This window comes from Nicotiana tomentosiformis, chromosome 4, assembly GCF_000390325.3.
Source record: "Nicotiana tomentosiformis chromosome 4, ASM39032v3, whole genome shotgun sequence".
Classification (NCBI taxonomy): domain Eukaryota; kingdom Viridiplantae; phylum Streptophyta; class Magnoliopsida; order Solanales; family Solanaceae; genus Nicotiana; species Nicotiana tomentosiformis.
The window spans coordinates 117,776,264-117,791,921 of NC_090815.1; the positions used below are offsets into that span (position 1 = coordinate 117,776,264).

Here is a 15,658-nt window from a genome sequence, read left to right on the forward strand (position 1 = left end):
CTGACCTACTGAGTAGTCGAGTACTACTATAACAATTTTCACAAACATATGGCGATGGCATGACACAGAAACAGAGAGAAGTAGCCAGGCTAATATTGGAAGTCCCCACCCTCCTTTTTTTTCACTTTCATTTCTCTTTTTCTTTCTCATATCTTCACGTGAATCTGACTGTGCCTTTGCCATATCCTCTCTTCAGTCTTTCACCTCTTTTGTCACGTATTGCACCTCTAAACCTATCTGCATAATGTAAGACTACATTATAGAGCTAGCAAAGAAAAGAAAACCAAAAAAAGGGTCGCAAAAATTCAATCTTTAAACCCCCAACAACTCTTTTCCCTTCTTGCACTGAGAGAAGATGAAAATACATCAGCTCTTAGTAGTAGTTGTTAATCTCTTATATTTATCTTCTTTAACTACTGGTTCTTCTCATTTACATTCTCCTTCCACTAGTTTGTTAATTCCTTCAGATGCTTCAGCATTGTTAGCATTCAAATACAAAGCTGACTTAGGAAACAAACTTGAGTTTTCTGCTAATAGAAGTTTCAGATTCTGCAAATGGAAAGGTGTACAATGTGCAGAAAAGAAAGTGGTTCGTGTTACAATTGAAGGTTTAAGCTTAGGTGGTACATTTCCTCCTAACACATTGTCTAAACTTGATCAACTAAGAGTCTTGAGTCTGCAAAATAACTCACTTACTGGTCCCATTCCTGATCTTTCTTCCCTTGTTAATCTCAAAGTTCTCTTTCTTGACCATAACTTTTTCACTGGTTCAATACCACCTTCTATTTTTACTCTTCACAGGCTCAAAACTCTTGATCTGTCCTACAACAATCTAACCGGTCCAGTACCCATTTCTATCAACAACTTGAACCGGTTGTACTATCTCCGGCTTGACTCAAACCGGATAAACGGTTCAGTCCCACCGCTGAACCAATCTTCACTCCAAATCTTTACCATTTCTCACAATACCCTGTCCGGTCCTATTCCAGTAACTAAGACACTATCCCGGTTTAAAACGGCATCCTTTTCAGATAATATAGGACTTTGTGGCGAAATCATACACAAAGAATGCCGTGCAATACAACCCTTTTTCAGCCCTTCCACGGCTGCCGCCACCAAAATTACACCGCCGCCACCGAAAACTCCGGCAGAACTCGGTCAGAACGAGGATTTACAAAATGGGGTTGCTTTAAACCGTAAAGAAAAAAATACCCATAAAAGATCTTTACTTATTATTGGGGTTTCAACAGCTTGTTTAATACTTATATGTTCAGTAATATTATTAGCATTAGCGACGAAAAAACTGGGTGAAAAAACCCAGAAAGGTGCATTTGATCCAAGTGTTAGTGGCAATGCAGAAGCTGTAATGAGAATTGAAGAAGACAATAATGAGTTAGAAGAGAAGGTGAAAAGAGTACAACAAGGAATGCAGCAAGTGATTGGGAAAAGTGGGAGCTTAATGTTCTGTGCAGGTGAGGTGCAGGTGTATACGCTGGAGCAGCTGATGAGAGCTTCAGCTGAGCTTTTGGGTAGAGGGACAATGGGGACCACTTATAAAGCTGTGCTTGATAACCGTTTAATTGTTTGTGTGAAGAGATTGGACGGTGGGAGATTAGCGGGGACAAGTAAGGAAGAGTTTGAGCAGCATATGGAATCAGTGGGCGGGCTTAGACACCCGAATTTGGTTCCACTTCGGGCTTATTTTCAGGCTAGGGATGAAAGGCTTTTGGTCTATGATTACCAGCCCAATGGTAGCCTGTTCTCTCTTGTTCATGGTACGTTTCTTCTCCATTTGCTCTTAATTCCTCATTTATTGGACGGTGGGAGATTAGCGGGGACAAGTAAGGAAGAGTTTGAGCAGTATTACATTTGCTCTCATTTATATGATATTTTTCATTGAGACATTAGTTTGAAGTGGAAAAAATTCACATCAAAATGAAATGTAAAGATTTACATTAATTTAAAATAAAAGATGTGGTACTAATGTTGCATAAAATGGTACTAAGAATTTCAAATACCTATAAAAGTGCCCCACTGATGAAAGCTTTCTTCTGAAGGATTCCTTGTTTATTTATAATTGCCTTATCCGAATAATATTGTAATTATAGAGGTGGGTTTATATACTCTACAAATAAATTAAGTAATTCAATACTTTAGTATGTTGTCAGAGCTAATGAGTTCTTAATTTTAAAACGATAAATATTAATGATAACTGAATTTGTACAAAAGTTAATAAATATTTTAGATTCGGTTGAATCTTTGGCTCAACTTCTACCTCCGCCACCCTGTTCAATCAAATAGGGTTGTACTCCTATTTTTGCAGTTCCTCAACCCCAAGGTTTTCACAGACACAGAGCATCTTGCACTGACCCTGACGACATTGGAAACCGATTTCTGTCTTCGTAAAATACTTTTATGTTTGTTTAGTGTCCTAATCATAGGTAGTAGTGTTATTAAACTTATTTAATCTGATTTAAGAATGTAACTTTAATTATGTTTCACGTGTGATTGCGTAACTTGAAGTTAATAGTATTGTGGGGGTCAGCACTCGGCATTGCTAAAGTAATAAAGAATAGTGTTCAGTAGTCAGTACCACCGTCGCATATTTAATGCAAAGGTTGATTCTTTGTTGAATTTAGTTAGTTTTCAAAACTGGGTCAATCTGACGTGGCATCTGAAACGTACTTTGACTGGTCAATGTGCCACGTGTTCAGGTTCCAAGTCATCAAGAGCAAAGCCACTTCACTGGACTTCATGCTTGAAAATAGCCGAGGACGTAGCTCAAGGACTTTCCTACATTCACCAAGCATGGAGGCTTGTTCATGGCAATCTCAAGTCTTCTAACGTCCTCCTCGGCTCCGATTTCGAGGCCTGCATAGCCGACTATTGCCTCTCGGTCCTCGCCATCCCCTCGGACGACGACGACCCCGATTCTGCAGCCTACAAAGCTCCAGAAATTCGAAAGTTGAGTCACAACCACCACCAGCAACGCCAAGCCAGTGCCAAGTCCGATGTATATTCATTTGGCATTCTTTTGCTTGAGCTTTTAACAGGAAAACATCCCTCAGAACATCCATATTTAATGCCAGATGATATGATCCATTGGGTGAAATCTACTAGAGAAGATCATGACGGAAGTGGAGAAGATAATAAGTTGGAAATGCTTCTAGAAGTTGCTATGGCTTGTAGAGTGACTTCACCAGAGCAAAGACCTACAATGTGGCAAGTGTTAAAGATGATACAAGAGATCAAAGAATCTGTAATAATGGAAGATAGTCATGATATGGACCTCCTCACTGGCACCTCCTAGTTTTTAGTTACTAAATCTTTGTTATAAAGTTAAATCTGTATTATATTCTAAACACCGTTGATTGTTCATTGGAAAAGCAACAACAACAAATTTCGTGGAATCCCATACGGGGTAATATGTAGCCAGACCTTATCCGATAAACCCTCGATTCAATGATTGTTCAAAGAAAAGCTTAAAAAAAGTAAATTAAAAAGGCAGAAACATCAAGACTATATACGGATTTTCATTTGCTTAACTTTTGGAGCTCTTAGTTTGGGGGAAATTAAAGACTAGTTTTGTTAGCATGTTCATAAGTAACTCGTCTTATTTAAATACTATCCCATTATTTCACATTGGGTATCCCAATTTCTTTTTTCAAGAGTCTAAGTTGATTTATTTTCTCTATAATCTCTTAGAAAACTTTATGATGTTATAAATTGAATCTTGGTAGTAGATGGGAGTATCATAATAATTTTACGGAAAAGGGTAGCAAATTTAGTTGCTTCCAGTAAAAGTGATACAATATTTAATGCACATCTAGTAAAGTTCAAGAAAAAATACAACTTGGCATCTAGTTGGCTGTTGGAGCTACTTCTCATTCAGTAATTGAAGGTTGAATTCATAAAAAATAAATTAGACCATATTATTTTGTGGCTTGATAGAGGTGAGTAGGTGTCTATAGTTAAAGAGGTAAAGTAAAACTCAATTGTGTTAGCTGGACAAATGAATATATTCACCCATGAACAAATTAATATGGTGTGGACAGCCTCATCTACCACACAGTATTTTACACTCGAATTGAGCTGCCATTTAACTCCCCCCCCCCCCCCCCCCTTTTTTTTTTTTGGTTCCTGTAATGGAAAATTGAACAAACGAAATCATCTTAAGTTGTTATATAATCCTAGCAAGCATGTTGTTACTCTGCACCGTTAGAATACTAACTTTTTTTGGAATACTGATTATGAAGAATTTGAACAAAAAATAGACAAGGTTGATAAAAAACCATTATCAACATAAATTGACGAGTTCTTAACTTCAATCAATGAATTTGATAATGAACCAAAATCGAAGTATGAACTATACACTAATAAATATGAAGAGTGGATATAGATTTGGGAATTTTGCATATAGTATGGCCGTGGTGTATTTTTTATAGCAGATAATGTTATGCTTCATGACATGTGATGAAACGTATATTTCACCAATCAACATAACAATATGAAACGTATATTTCACCAATCAACATAACAATTCATGACATGTGATGAAACGTATATTTCACCAATCAACATAACAATTGAAAGGAAAGAAACTATTTCCCTTTTCAATGGTCCCTTTGTCATGTACCTTCACTATATATGTCTTAACCAAAATAACTAAATATTTCATGACTCACTTTTTCTTAGCTTACCTTAAATAGATTTTGATGTATATCTATGAGCAAATAACAATCACAATCTATTCATTTGCCCAAATGAGAAATAACCATGGACCACATATACCCGATAATACCATTTCCCAAACTTACCAAACTACCTATTCATCTGCTTAAAGTTGGAAACAAAGTCTTCCGACTATTCATCATTGTTGATTCCTAAATTGTGCGAGTCAATAAACTTTGGTACCATATATTAGTTTTCACGGAAAATGTAAATATTATGTAATCAAGTAACGGGTCATTGTGTCCTTGCATGATTAGTTCGATCACCGAAAGATCATAATTAATTTAAACAATAGTGTCAAGAATTCGAATTTAGCAATCTTTCACCATTGTTCGCCTTGTTCAAATTTTTTTGTAGCAGAAAAGTTAGCAACACAATCAATTCGATCTAACACTAAACACACGTCCGTTTCAGGTTAATATATGCCTACTTGACCTCGAGGAGTGGCAAACAATACATAACTTTAATCAATTAAATGCCTCAATATTAGATGTGAGTCTTCCCTACCTTTATATACTTTTTCTTTGTCTAATTTCCTACCTTTATATAGGAAGAATTTTTATAAAACACTACAGTTTAGAGCCTAATAACCATATGTATATAGTTTGTTTAATTATCATTTGTAGCTACTGTTTTATTATTACCAACTTGTATCTCTTGTATTCATTCGATCTAATTGGATGTATCATTTGTATTCATACTAAAATATAATGATACATACAATTATTGTATCATTGTATGTGACTTTACTGTATTTACCTTGCTACAAAATACAAAGAATAGTTACGAATTATAATTATGTCAAAGTGTATTTATGTATGCTAAATACAGTGTATACATTAGCTATACCATGTAATTTTTACGCACAAAAAAATGGATTAATGGGTCACTGGACTGTAGTTTAATTGGGCCTAGGTGTGAAAAGCCCATAAAACAAAAGGCCCAATAAGAGAACAATCAGCCAAGGGGACGATGATAGAAGAGCCGAGGAGGAAAGATGAGTGTTGGGGGGTGGGAAGGGGCAAATATTCCAGAAATTGCTAGAAACATCTGCTTGTCTCTTCGCCATTTCTCTTATCTTCTTCTTTTTACTAATACCTCCAATCAAATACTAACCCTTCAGTACAATAAGAGTCAGAGATAAAGTATTCTTCACCGACGAAAGTACAGATCGCAAAGTGCAACTGAAATGCCATGGACAGTACGGATACTGACATGATGGAGGCGGAGTCCACGGCGGCGCCACCGCAACCTCCACCGTCACAACTGCATTCCAGTTCGGGCCAATACGACGTCGTTAGAGGCATGCTCACTACTGCTCGCCAGCTTATCGATCAAGGCAAGCCTTCTCAGGCTCTCCAAGCGGTAATCTCATTTCTCCCTACCTTTAGCCTCGTCTTCTGAAATTTTAGTATATGATTTTAAATTCTTTGTTTAACTGGAAATGAATGCTAACTGTCTCTTAATTTAACTATTGAGTGAGCGGTGAATTTTTATCTAAATGCTAGTGTTTTTTGTCGCCATTTTTTAGCAGATTTAATTTAACTTTTTGGTTTATACTAATTTTCATGATCATATTCAATATTAGTAGGTTATTTTGACAGAAAATTACTTTTTAGCTAATAACCAACTTTAAACCGGTATAATTCTAACTCTTTACTAATCACCAATTTAAATAATCTCAGATACTTGTATAATATAAACCAGACAGACGAAAAGTACACTGTAATAACTTGGATTTAGCTGACGATTGTAGGCTACTCATTCTGACATTCATGTATCTCTTAGGAATGGCATTATGAAGTTGTGTAGATTTTGCAAGAGTACTTTTGAAATATGTAAGAAAGAGATTCATACCTACCTATTGTGGAATGTGAGGTACACTATCCTGTAATCATTGTCACTGAAGATTCACTAAGAGCATCTCTGTTGATGGATATTAGATTGTTAGACGTGTTAGAATAGACACTTCATCGATATGTTCTAATAGTTTAGCTGGTTGAATAGGCACAATGGTGGATGTTGTCAAAATATTCCAATACAGGTAGCTGCTTGGTAAGACACCATATCAGTGGCTAATTCTCATTGCCTGTTAACTCTGGCTTATGTCAATGAAGGATGAGTCAGTGTTTTTGAGAGCGAGAAGCGCAAAAAAGCGACAGGGTCTCGCCTCGCTTCAAAAACGAAGCGCAAAGCGAAGCGCACGCTTCATTGAAGTGAAGCGCAATTCTTAAAAAACATAATGTAAACCTTGCAAAGACACAATATAAATAATCAAAGAGTTCAATTTATATATAAGAAAAAAACATAATCAAATAAACTGAAAATAATATATATATATATATATATATATATATATATATATATATATATATATAAAATACTAAATAAAAAGAATAAAAGGAAAAATAAATCGTGCCTGCCCTAGCTGTGAGCAGACACCTGGACGGGAACAAGAAGAAAGAAGAAAGAAAAAAAGGAGAAGGAGAAGAAGAAGAAAGAAGAAGAAAAAAAGAAGAAAAATTACCCGGAGTATTGGAGGAGGTCTCTGGCGACTTGAACCCTAGCAGTACTCAACAACAATTGATTTTGGGAAGAAGAGAGAAATGGTCTTCACTTTGGTCTTAGGGATATGTTTTGTATAATAAAAAAACAGACCCAAACATTTTCTTTTTAAAAAACTGACCTCTTTGAACAGAAGCGAGCGATTCTGCGCTTCTCGCTTCAAGGTCGCTTCGCGCTTTTTCGACTGAAGCGAGCGCTTCGTGTGGTCGAGTCGCCTCAGGCATGGAAAAGCGAGCAGCCATCGCTTTGCGTCGCTTCTCGCTTAAAGCGATCGCTTCGTCGCTTTGGGATGAGTACATGATTAGAGGAGAAATGAAATGTAGTTTACATGCTAAGATGGCAATTTGTATCGAAATTTATAGAAGAACGAGAATAATAACTTTAATTATCATACTTGTAGTCAAGAAATAGTCTTAGTCTATTGGTTTGTTGAGTCTTAAGTTAGAGAAGATCCGGATTTCAATTCTACTTCGTCACAATTTTTAACTACAGAGGTTTTCTCAAATATTTGCCAAAAAAAATGTGCTAGTTAAGGTTCGAACCTCTGACCTCTTAGAGCAAACTCAGGCATACCACCAACATGCCAAGACTTTTCTTACTTATCTGTTTCCTCACAGTATTAATACATATATTTACTTAAATTTTCCGTCGAAGCCGTGTCGATTGACACCGCCCCGGGCTAAGATATCATTTAATATTTTAGTACAATAGACCCTTGTGGTCTGGCCCTTCCCCGGACCCTGCGCATAGCGGGAGTTTAATGCACCGGGCTGCCCTTTTTAGTACCAACAGTGTTAGTTTTTTTTTATTGGGATGTCTCAAACAGTTCCAGTTTAACTGAAGTAGCATATCTGCTATTCCATACTGTTTTCTGGATGATATAAGATTCTGTAGTGTACTATATGCCTAAGATTTAAGGAACAAAAAGTTTTTGTAGTGGTGTAACTGTAAAAAAGATACTGTACTGGTGTTATTGTCAGTTTGTCACCTCATAAACCTCCTTAGGTTTGAGGCCTACGTGGTATGGATTATCTAAAATTTTCTAATAAGTGTTACTATTAATTATCTGCATTTTACTGTTCAAGGCCATTAGCTATCTCACACAGATTTTGTGCATGGATGTCACATTTCATGCACAAGCCACTTGTGCCAAATCTTTTGAAATATCTCTTAATTGCCAATATTTCAAAAGATTTTTGACAAATAGTTTCATGCATGAGAAGTTATGGACAAGTGGCTAATGAGATTAGCCAAATGATTTCATGCAGGCAGAGGCGGATCCAGGATTTAAAATCTATGGGTTCAAGTTTAAAATTTTTTAACATTGAACCCATTATATATTTAAAGTTATGGGTTCATATCTACTATTTTTGCAATTTTAATGAACTTTTACACATAAATTTCTACTCCTCGTCGAAAGTTATGGGTTCAATTGAACCCGTAACTGCCACATTGCATCCGCCCCTGCACGTGGAACGAAGCGGTATCATGCGACACCGTTTCGTTGAAATTTTTTACGAGATATATGTAGTAATACGTACGGAAATAATAACATAAAAGAAATGACTCCACTTGATATATAACGCTGGTTAAGTTCCTAATTTTGCTGGTTAAATAACGCTGGTTAAGTTCCTAATTTTGCTCTAAGAGGTTAGAGGTTCAAACCTCAACTAAATCATTTTTTTTGCAAATATTTGAGAGAGCTTCTATTGTTAAAAAAATGTAAGTAGGTAGAATTGAACTCATGACCTCTTCTAGCTTAAGATTCAACAAAATCAATGAACTAAGACTATTTCTTGTTAGGTAATGTGATAATTAATATTATTTATTCTCCTCTCTTCTATAAATATTGACACCGCTTACGAAAAATCCTGCTTACGCCTCTAATTTCATGCATTAGAGGTTACAGACAAGTGGCTTCATGGTATATGACACTTGTCATAATAAGAGGCCGTTTCACGTATGATAAATAACTAATTATAATCCCATTATTCTGCAATCATAAGCATCCTTCAATAACTCTTTACACCAGGTGTTTCTTCATGTGATTATTTTCTTGAACAAACTCTTAACTGTACCTTTTCTTATTTTTCTTTGCTTTGCTGACTTGTTGGATTGTTATTTTAATTTTGTTTTTCCTTCCCCCTCATAGAGGAAAGCTTGTTTAATCCTGACTGATTTAGTTTCTTAGATTGTTGAAAGTTAGGAAACATATTGACAATATTTATATATGAGAAGATACATGTGGAGTTTGAGTTGTGGTAGACACTATCTCAAGAAACAGGACAATGCCTAACATGACTCAAGCTCCATGTCTATCTCCTCATAAATAAATTATTTTTTGTAGTGATTATTTTTCACTTGCTTTCCAACAATCTAAAATCATTTTCGCAGGATGAAAAGTTTCCTCGGGATTAAAAAGGCCTTCCTCTGACGGAAGAAGGAGCAGAACATCAAATTTAAATAAGAACCAATAACCTATGAGTGGAAAAGAAGATAAGATAAGTGTAGCTAAATGTTTGTAGGGAGGTTGATTGTATAGAAAATAAGGCTGAAGAGAGTAGATATTAGGACAGAGTAATAATTAGTACAATCTTTGTTCCAATTTATGTGGCAGTGCTTAACTCGACACGAAGATTAAGAACGAAAGAAAGACTTTTGAATTTTGTGATCTAAAATATGCTATAGATATTTGTGTGGCTGTAATTCATTTTATTAGGGGTAAAGTAGGAATTTAAAAATTAAATTATTTTTAAATAAGGAAGTATGACATTCTTTGTGGGACAGACTAAAAAGAAAGTATGAAACATAAATTGGGACAGAGGAAGTAACAATTATTGGTGTGGCATGAAGAAGCCATAATTAGGCCAATATTTTGTGTGTTCATGATGGAGTAAAAATGGAGTATTTATAAGAAGCCATTTGTCATGGCTGCATGTTAAGTGGCAAGACACTTAGATCATGTCCACTTGCCACTTAGCGAAACATGAAACCACTCGTCCATATCCATTTTCCACTTAAACAAATAGCTTATGCATAGATTTACCTACAAGCCGTTTGTCAAACATCTTTTGAAATATTCTTACATTGAAAAACTGGGTGAAAGAGTTGTTGAAGGAAGACTTATGATTGCAAATAATGTGGTTATGATTAGCTAATTATAAGATGTAAAATGGTCTCTTGTCATGACAAGTGTCATAGGCCATGCAGTCACTTGTCCATAACATACATGAAATCATTTAGCTAGTCTTCTTAGCCACTTGCTTATAACCTCTCATGCATAGCCATTTGTAAGAAATCTTTTGAAATATTGGTAATTTAGAGATATTCCACAATATTTGGACAAACGGCTTGTGCATAAGAAATGTGACGTCCATGCATAAGATCTATGCTAGGTTGCTCATGGAAACAAGTGGCTAAAGGACCACTTAGAGGGTATTTGGATTGTTTTTTAAGCTGATCAAATCAGCTTTTAAGTTCTTTTTTCCGTGTTTGACAAAGTCAAAAAAGTACTTAAAATAAGTTAAAAACTGCTTAAAACAAGCCAAAAGCAATAAGTTGCGCAACCCAACTTATTGCCTTTTGGCTTAAAAACTATTTCTGCTGAAAGCTACTTTTTTTAAGCCAACCCAAACGGGATCTTACACTTGGCAAGAATAGAGATTCTACGTTTGCGTTTTTTTTTGTGGGGGGAAGGGGGTGGGAGAAGAAGATGAAAGCATTGGCTTGTATCCGTTATCTTGATCTCATGTTAAGGTGCTTTTAGCCGTTAAATGGACCTCATGACTCTGAGTTGCAAAAATTAGCGGGGTATACGCCCAAAAACAATTAGTTCTGTACCATATATATTCAGATTTTCGCTGACATTAGTGTTATGAAAAGTTCTCGTTTTCTGTCTGTGTTCATGTTAATCTTGGTACTAATTAAATGAGGTAACAGGTGGTGATGGCCATGAGAACCAAAGGCGGTGAGCAAGCTGTATTTCAAGCCCTTAATCGTGCCCAGGAGTTGTACAGAAATAAAGTACAGGCAAGTGTGGCTGCAGATGAGCTGGCTTCTTTATTTGCTGAGTGTGCCATTGCTGAGGCCATGCCTCCTGTATCCCAGCCTTATGAACATGAACATAATACAGTGGATAAACCAATTGAAGTAGATGTTGATGGAACTTCAATACTAGCTGAAACTGGCAGAAAACAGATAATGCTTGATGCATTCTCTGATGGAACCAGCTTTGTCTGCTTACAGTGTGGGGGTCTAGTTAGTGCGCACCGCAAAGATGAGCACTACTCATTCTGGTGTTGCAAAATGTGACAGTTTGCTACTTGATGGGGTACATTTCCTTGCTTGGTTACATTTTTTATGTCATTACTCATCATGAGAGGCATATATCTCGTGCATGTTGCTGGCGCACCATAGGTGGTAGTTTCTACTATATACATAACCTGCTCTTGGTTGCAGATGTACTTTCTCTAAAGGCATGTTGCTATAAGCGTTACATGGCCAATTTGGTGGCTGAAGTTATGAATGCCTGAGGTAGTACTAAACGTCATATGGTTAGATATTGATCACAGGAAATGTATTCGGTTCTAGGAGTGTGTTTGTGCACTTTTGTGCTGTTTAAGATGTTATCAAATAATACGCATATACCTAGAATGAGCTTGTAAATTATGGTTGTGCCAAACTTATGATTAACAATCTTTTTTGGCTCTTAGGATTAGCAGCCTAAATACTGCTCTGCTTGCTGTAAGTCGTTCTAGTAGCATGACCAACAACTTCCAAAACATATCACTAAAAGAAATACAAATATCCTCTCTCACATCGCGATTGATTGCTACATAAATACTCGTGTAATTCTTATGGAGTTCAGACTAGCAACGCTTGTTTGGGTCCTTTGCCCCTTCCCGGTTTGGTGGTGTGCTTAAGGGAACGGAAATTCTCGACTAATTTGACTGATCTAATAGGGAGCCATTTGAAGTTCGTTTAACTACCTTGATTTAGGTAAACTCTTGATTGCAGCTAGAGTCAATGGCTGTACCCGAAAAATAATCACCTTTTGTCCATCTTGCCTTTTGGAGTGCTTCAGTGATGAATAAACTCTAGGTTAATATCGTTACTCAGAGAGAGAGAAGAGGGGGGGGGGGGGAGGGAGGGAGGGAGAGGGAAAAATTAGTCCCCCGAAGCATGAAGTGTCAAAAATTACACTACTACATGGATACTGTTATAAAACAATAAAAGAAAAATATTACATAGGAAAATAGAAAGAACTCTTATTGATTTGGGGTGAATTACAATGGAATAGAACCCTCTATTTATAGGAGAAAATGACTTAGCCACCAAGTAACAAACCTTAAAATCTCTCTAAATATAGACATTCAGCTTAAATACAATTCTATTTATAACACTCCCCCTTGAATGTTTATCCAACAAATAATGTGCCTCGTTAAAACCTTAACTAAAATAAAATTCAGTGGGAAAAAATTCTAGTGAAGGAAAAAGAGTACACATGTTTAGGAATACGCCTTTTGGTTACCTCGTTAAAAATTTTGCAAGAAAAACTCAGTGGGACAAAACCTTATAAGGAAAAAAAAGTACAACGCATTAACTATTAATTCCCCCTGATGAGAGCATCAATTCACATCTTTAAGCCTTCGCATCCCGATCTTGTACACTAGCTTCTTGAATATTGACGTCGGCAGAGATTTGGTGAATAAATCATCCATATTAACTCCAATGAATATGTTACACCTTGAAATAATCATTCTTGATAGATATATAATGTCTTCATATAATGTCGTAGAATAGCCTTTTCAATATCTCCATAGAGGTATTCTCGTTATTACATTATCATGCTTTTAGTTATATCAAGATACATATGCTTTCCTGAGCCGAGGGTCTATTGGAAACAACATCTCTATCCTCACAAGGTAGGGGTAAGGTTTGCGTACACACTACCTTCCCCAGACCCCACGGTGTGGGATAAGACTGGGTATGTTGTTGTTGTTGTAAGATACATATGTGCACAAATTGCACTTAGGATATGGTACTTCAGGACCAAGAATTGTATATGCTTTAAGCGATTTAAATCTTTCAGGGATTGTCATAAGTAAAGTCATATAAGTCATATAAATGGACTTTTATTACATCAAGTTTTCATGTCATGCTAGACATATAAGATAGATAAACGTGATTGCACACACCATTGACTTTATACTTTCAAGTGTTTGAACTGCAGGTCCAAAACTACATGTTTTTTATATGAAACCAATTCTATTTGAATTGTTTCTCCAGAGTTAAGATCCTCATATATATTTAGCGTTATCTTAGATGTAATCGGCGAACATTTTATATCAGTTCCAACCACCTTTTTTCATAAAAACACGACATAGAAATCTCTTCATTTACATTTTCAGGTACCTGAAACTCTCTTGAGATTTTATGAAGTATTATGTCATGTGATCTTCTAGATCACCTGCCTCCTTATTATGATCATTTTGATCATTTGCTCATATTTTTTTATCAAGAATTTTATTTGAAACCGATTTGTTTATACGCTTTAAGCGTACCTTAGACTTTGTCCTTCTAGGACTTATTCTAATATGAACATTTACAGTGAGAATATAGTTACATTCTTTGGGTCAGCAAATGCATCTAGAATGCTTTGCAATATATTGTAGATGAATTATCTTCTTATGAACTTCAAGTTCATATTTTCTTATTCGAGAATCTAGATGTACAAATGATAATTCATTCCACGTAACTTTTTCTCAATTTTTATCTTGTCTCCCCCTCATGTTAGAAAAACTAACTTGCTTCCTTAACTTTGGAAATCCACCTTTGTGTATTATGGTGTTAATCAAAATTACACCGCACATAATAATAATATGAAATTATTTGGTTCCTAACCCTAAACAACTTGTGAGGGGAGAATGTAATATATTTTCGTATATAACGTATATCAAACTGATATAGATACCTTTGTTCTAATAAGCAATAGTTTAGTTATTAAGTTGAGGCACTCAATAAATTATTTTGCTAAACCAACTTATCAAGATGAACTATCTTGAATAAAAATCTGGAATATGCTCTAAATTAAATTATTGAGCAAGTTATTTGACTAACACCATGGTGCGAGTTAATAATAATCGCACTTGTAACCATCTCATAGGTGCATCTTATGTTATATACATGGCAGGTGAATGAGCCCATATTCACCTTTGATATTGATCTATTAATTAATGAGAACAAGGAACATGAGAGAATTCGTAAAGAACTTTCTAGTTCTTTAATGTGTACCCATGTGAATTCTCTTTTATTTTTGCACATCATACTTATATTAATATGGCTAAACCAGTTATGCCAACTGGATAAATTATCAATATTGATAAACTTCAGGTTTACACCATGACGTGTGCAATTATCAATAAACTCAAAGTTTATTATTATATGAGTTTTTATATCAATAAACTTATAGTTTATTGTGGCATTCTTTTATTTGTATAGTACAAACTGGAGAATAAAGCGGGTAACTTTTCACATACATATTATCCCGCTACAAGTTGTAGTAATAGAAGATATTAAGTCTTTCCTGTATTTATAATCTCAATATAACCAACCGCTTTCGCAAACACTTTAGAAACTAAATAAGTTTCTTTTAGACTTATTATGACACAATACCTTATTGCTAATCAATTTTATTTCTCCAAAATAGTGATAATTGGCTTTTCCAAAGCTCTCAATTAATTTTGTACTAACACATATTCATCAACACCCATATGGTGAATATCTCTTTCAAGGAGAAAGTCATACCATTATGGTCATGGTCAAAATTATATGCAAGATATGTTTCTTGCATTACTGTTGTCCTTTAATAATCACATTACAAAAATATTTTGGCGTACAATAGGTACTTAACCAATGACCATTCATGCCACAATAATGACATTATTTTCTTATTTCATCTCAAACCTCATTTTAGAGGTGAGTGTGGTATATTCACTACCACTAGCACGTTCATATTCCTCCAAGAATGAATATGTATTCATACATCACATGTTGTCACATTCACATCATGAATGGAGCATAATCAACTATATGTGCTTTACAACATCTCATGCCTAATCGATAACAAACATTACTTTCACATAGTGAAAGATTACTTTGAGAATCCTTATTATTCTCATTACCACAATGATGACGATTATAATTTCGTCTATTGTCACATCCACATCCATTGATACTTTCACGGTAATAATTTTGTCTTCTTTCAGACTTATTACATATTGCTACCACATTCTCTTAAGGGAACGAGAATGAAGCAAGTTCAAAATTATATGCAAGATATGTTTCTTGCATTACAATTGTC

The 15,658-nt window shown here is 35.4% G+C and overlaps 2 protein-coding genes and 1 long non-coding RNA gene across 3 annotated transcripts; 2 read left to right on the forward strand and 1 right to left on the reverse strand.

The window, feature by feature from the left end:
• Positions 1-217: 217 nt before the first annotated feature.
• On the forward strand, positions 218-3,410 carry LOC104099924 (probable inactive receptor kinase At5g67200). Its single transcript, XM_009607059.4, has 2 exons — positions 218-1,775; positions 2,715-3,410. The coding sequence occupies exons 1-2, from the start codon at positions 356-358 to the stop codon at positions 3,308-3,310; spliced, it is 2,016 nt and encodes a 671-aa protein (XP_009605354.1). The 5' UTR covers positions 218-355; the 3' UTR covers positions 3,311-3,410.
• Positions 3,411-5,694: 2,284 nt separating this feature from the next.
• LOC104099923 (uncharacterized) lies at positions 5,695-11,961 on the forward strand. Its single transcript, XM_009607058.4, has 2 exons — positions 5,695-6,096; positions 11,236-11,961. The coding sequence occupies exons 1-2, from the start codon at positions 5,926-5,928 to the stop codon at positions 11,605-11,607; spliced, it is 543 nt and encodes a 180-aa protein (XP_009605353.1). The 5' UTR covers positions 5,695-5,925; the 3' UTR covers positions 11,608-11,961.
• Positions 6,764-7,767, reverse strand: LOC138909089 (uncharacterized). The gene is made up of 3 exons (XR_011415606.1): positions 7,418-7,767; positions 7,259-7,294; positions 6,764-6,981 (listed from the first exon to the last, which is right to left on the reverse strand). It is a non-coding gene; the product is annotated as an uncharacterized lncRNA (long non-coding RNA).
• Positions 11,962-15,658: the final 3,697 nt, after the last annotated feature.

Excerpts from the sequence above, each read along its gene's own strand:
- LOC104099924 (XM_009607059.4), top strand. The coding sequence starts at position 356 with ATGAAAATACATCAGCTCTTAGTAGTAGTTGTTAATCTCTTATATTTA. Across the intron at positions 1,776-2,714 it reads CCTGTTCTCTCTTGTTCATG|GTTCCAAGTCATCAAGAGCA; the intron begins GTACGTTTCTTC and ends CCACGTGTTCAG.
- LOC104099923 (XM_009607058.4), top strand. The coding sequence starts at position 5,926 with ATGGACAGTACGGATACTGACATGATGGAGGCGGAGTCCACGGCGGCG. Across the intron at positions 6,097-11,235 it reads CTTCTCAGGCTCTCCAAGCG|GTGGTGATGGCCATGAGAAC; the intron begins GTAATCTCATTT and ends ATGAGGTAACAG.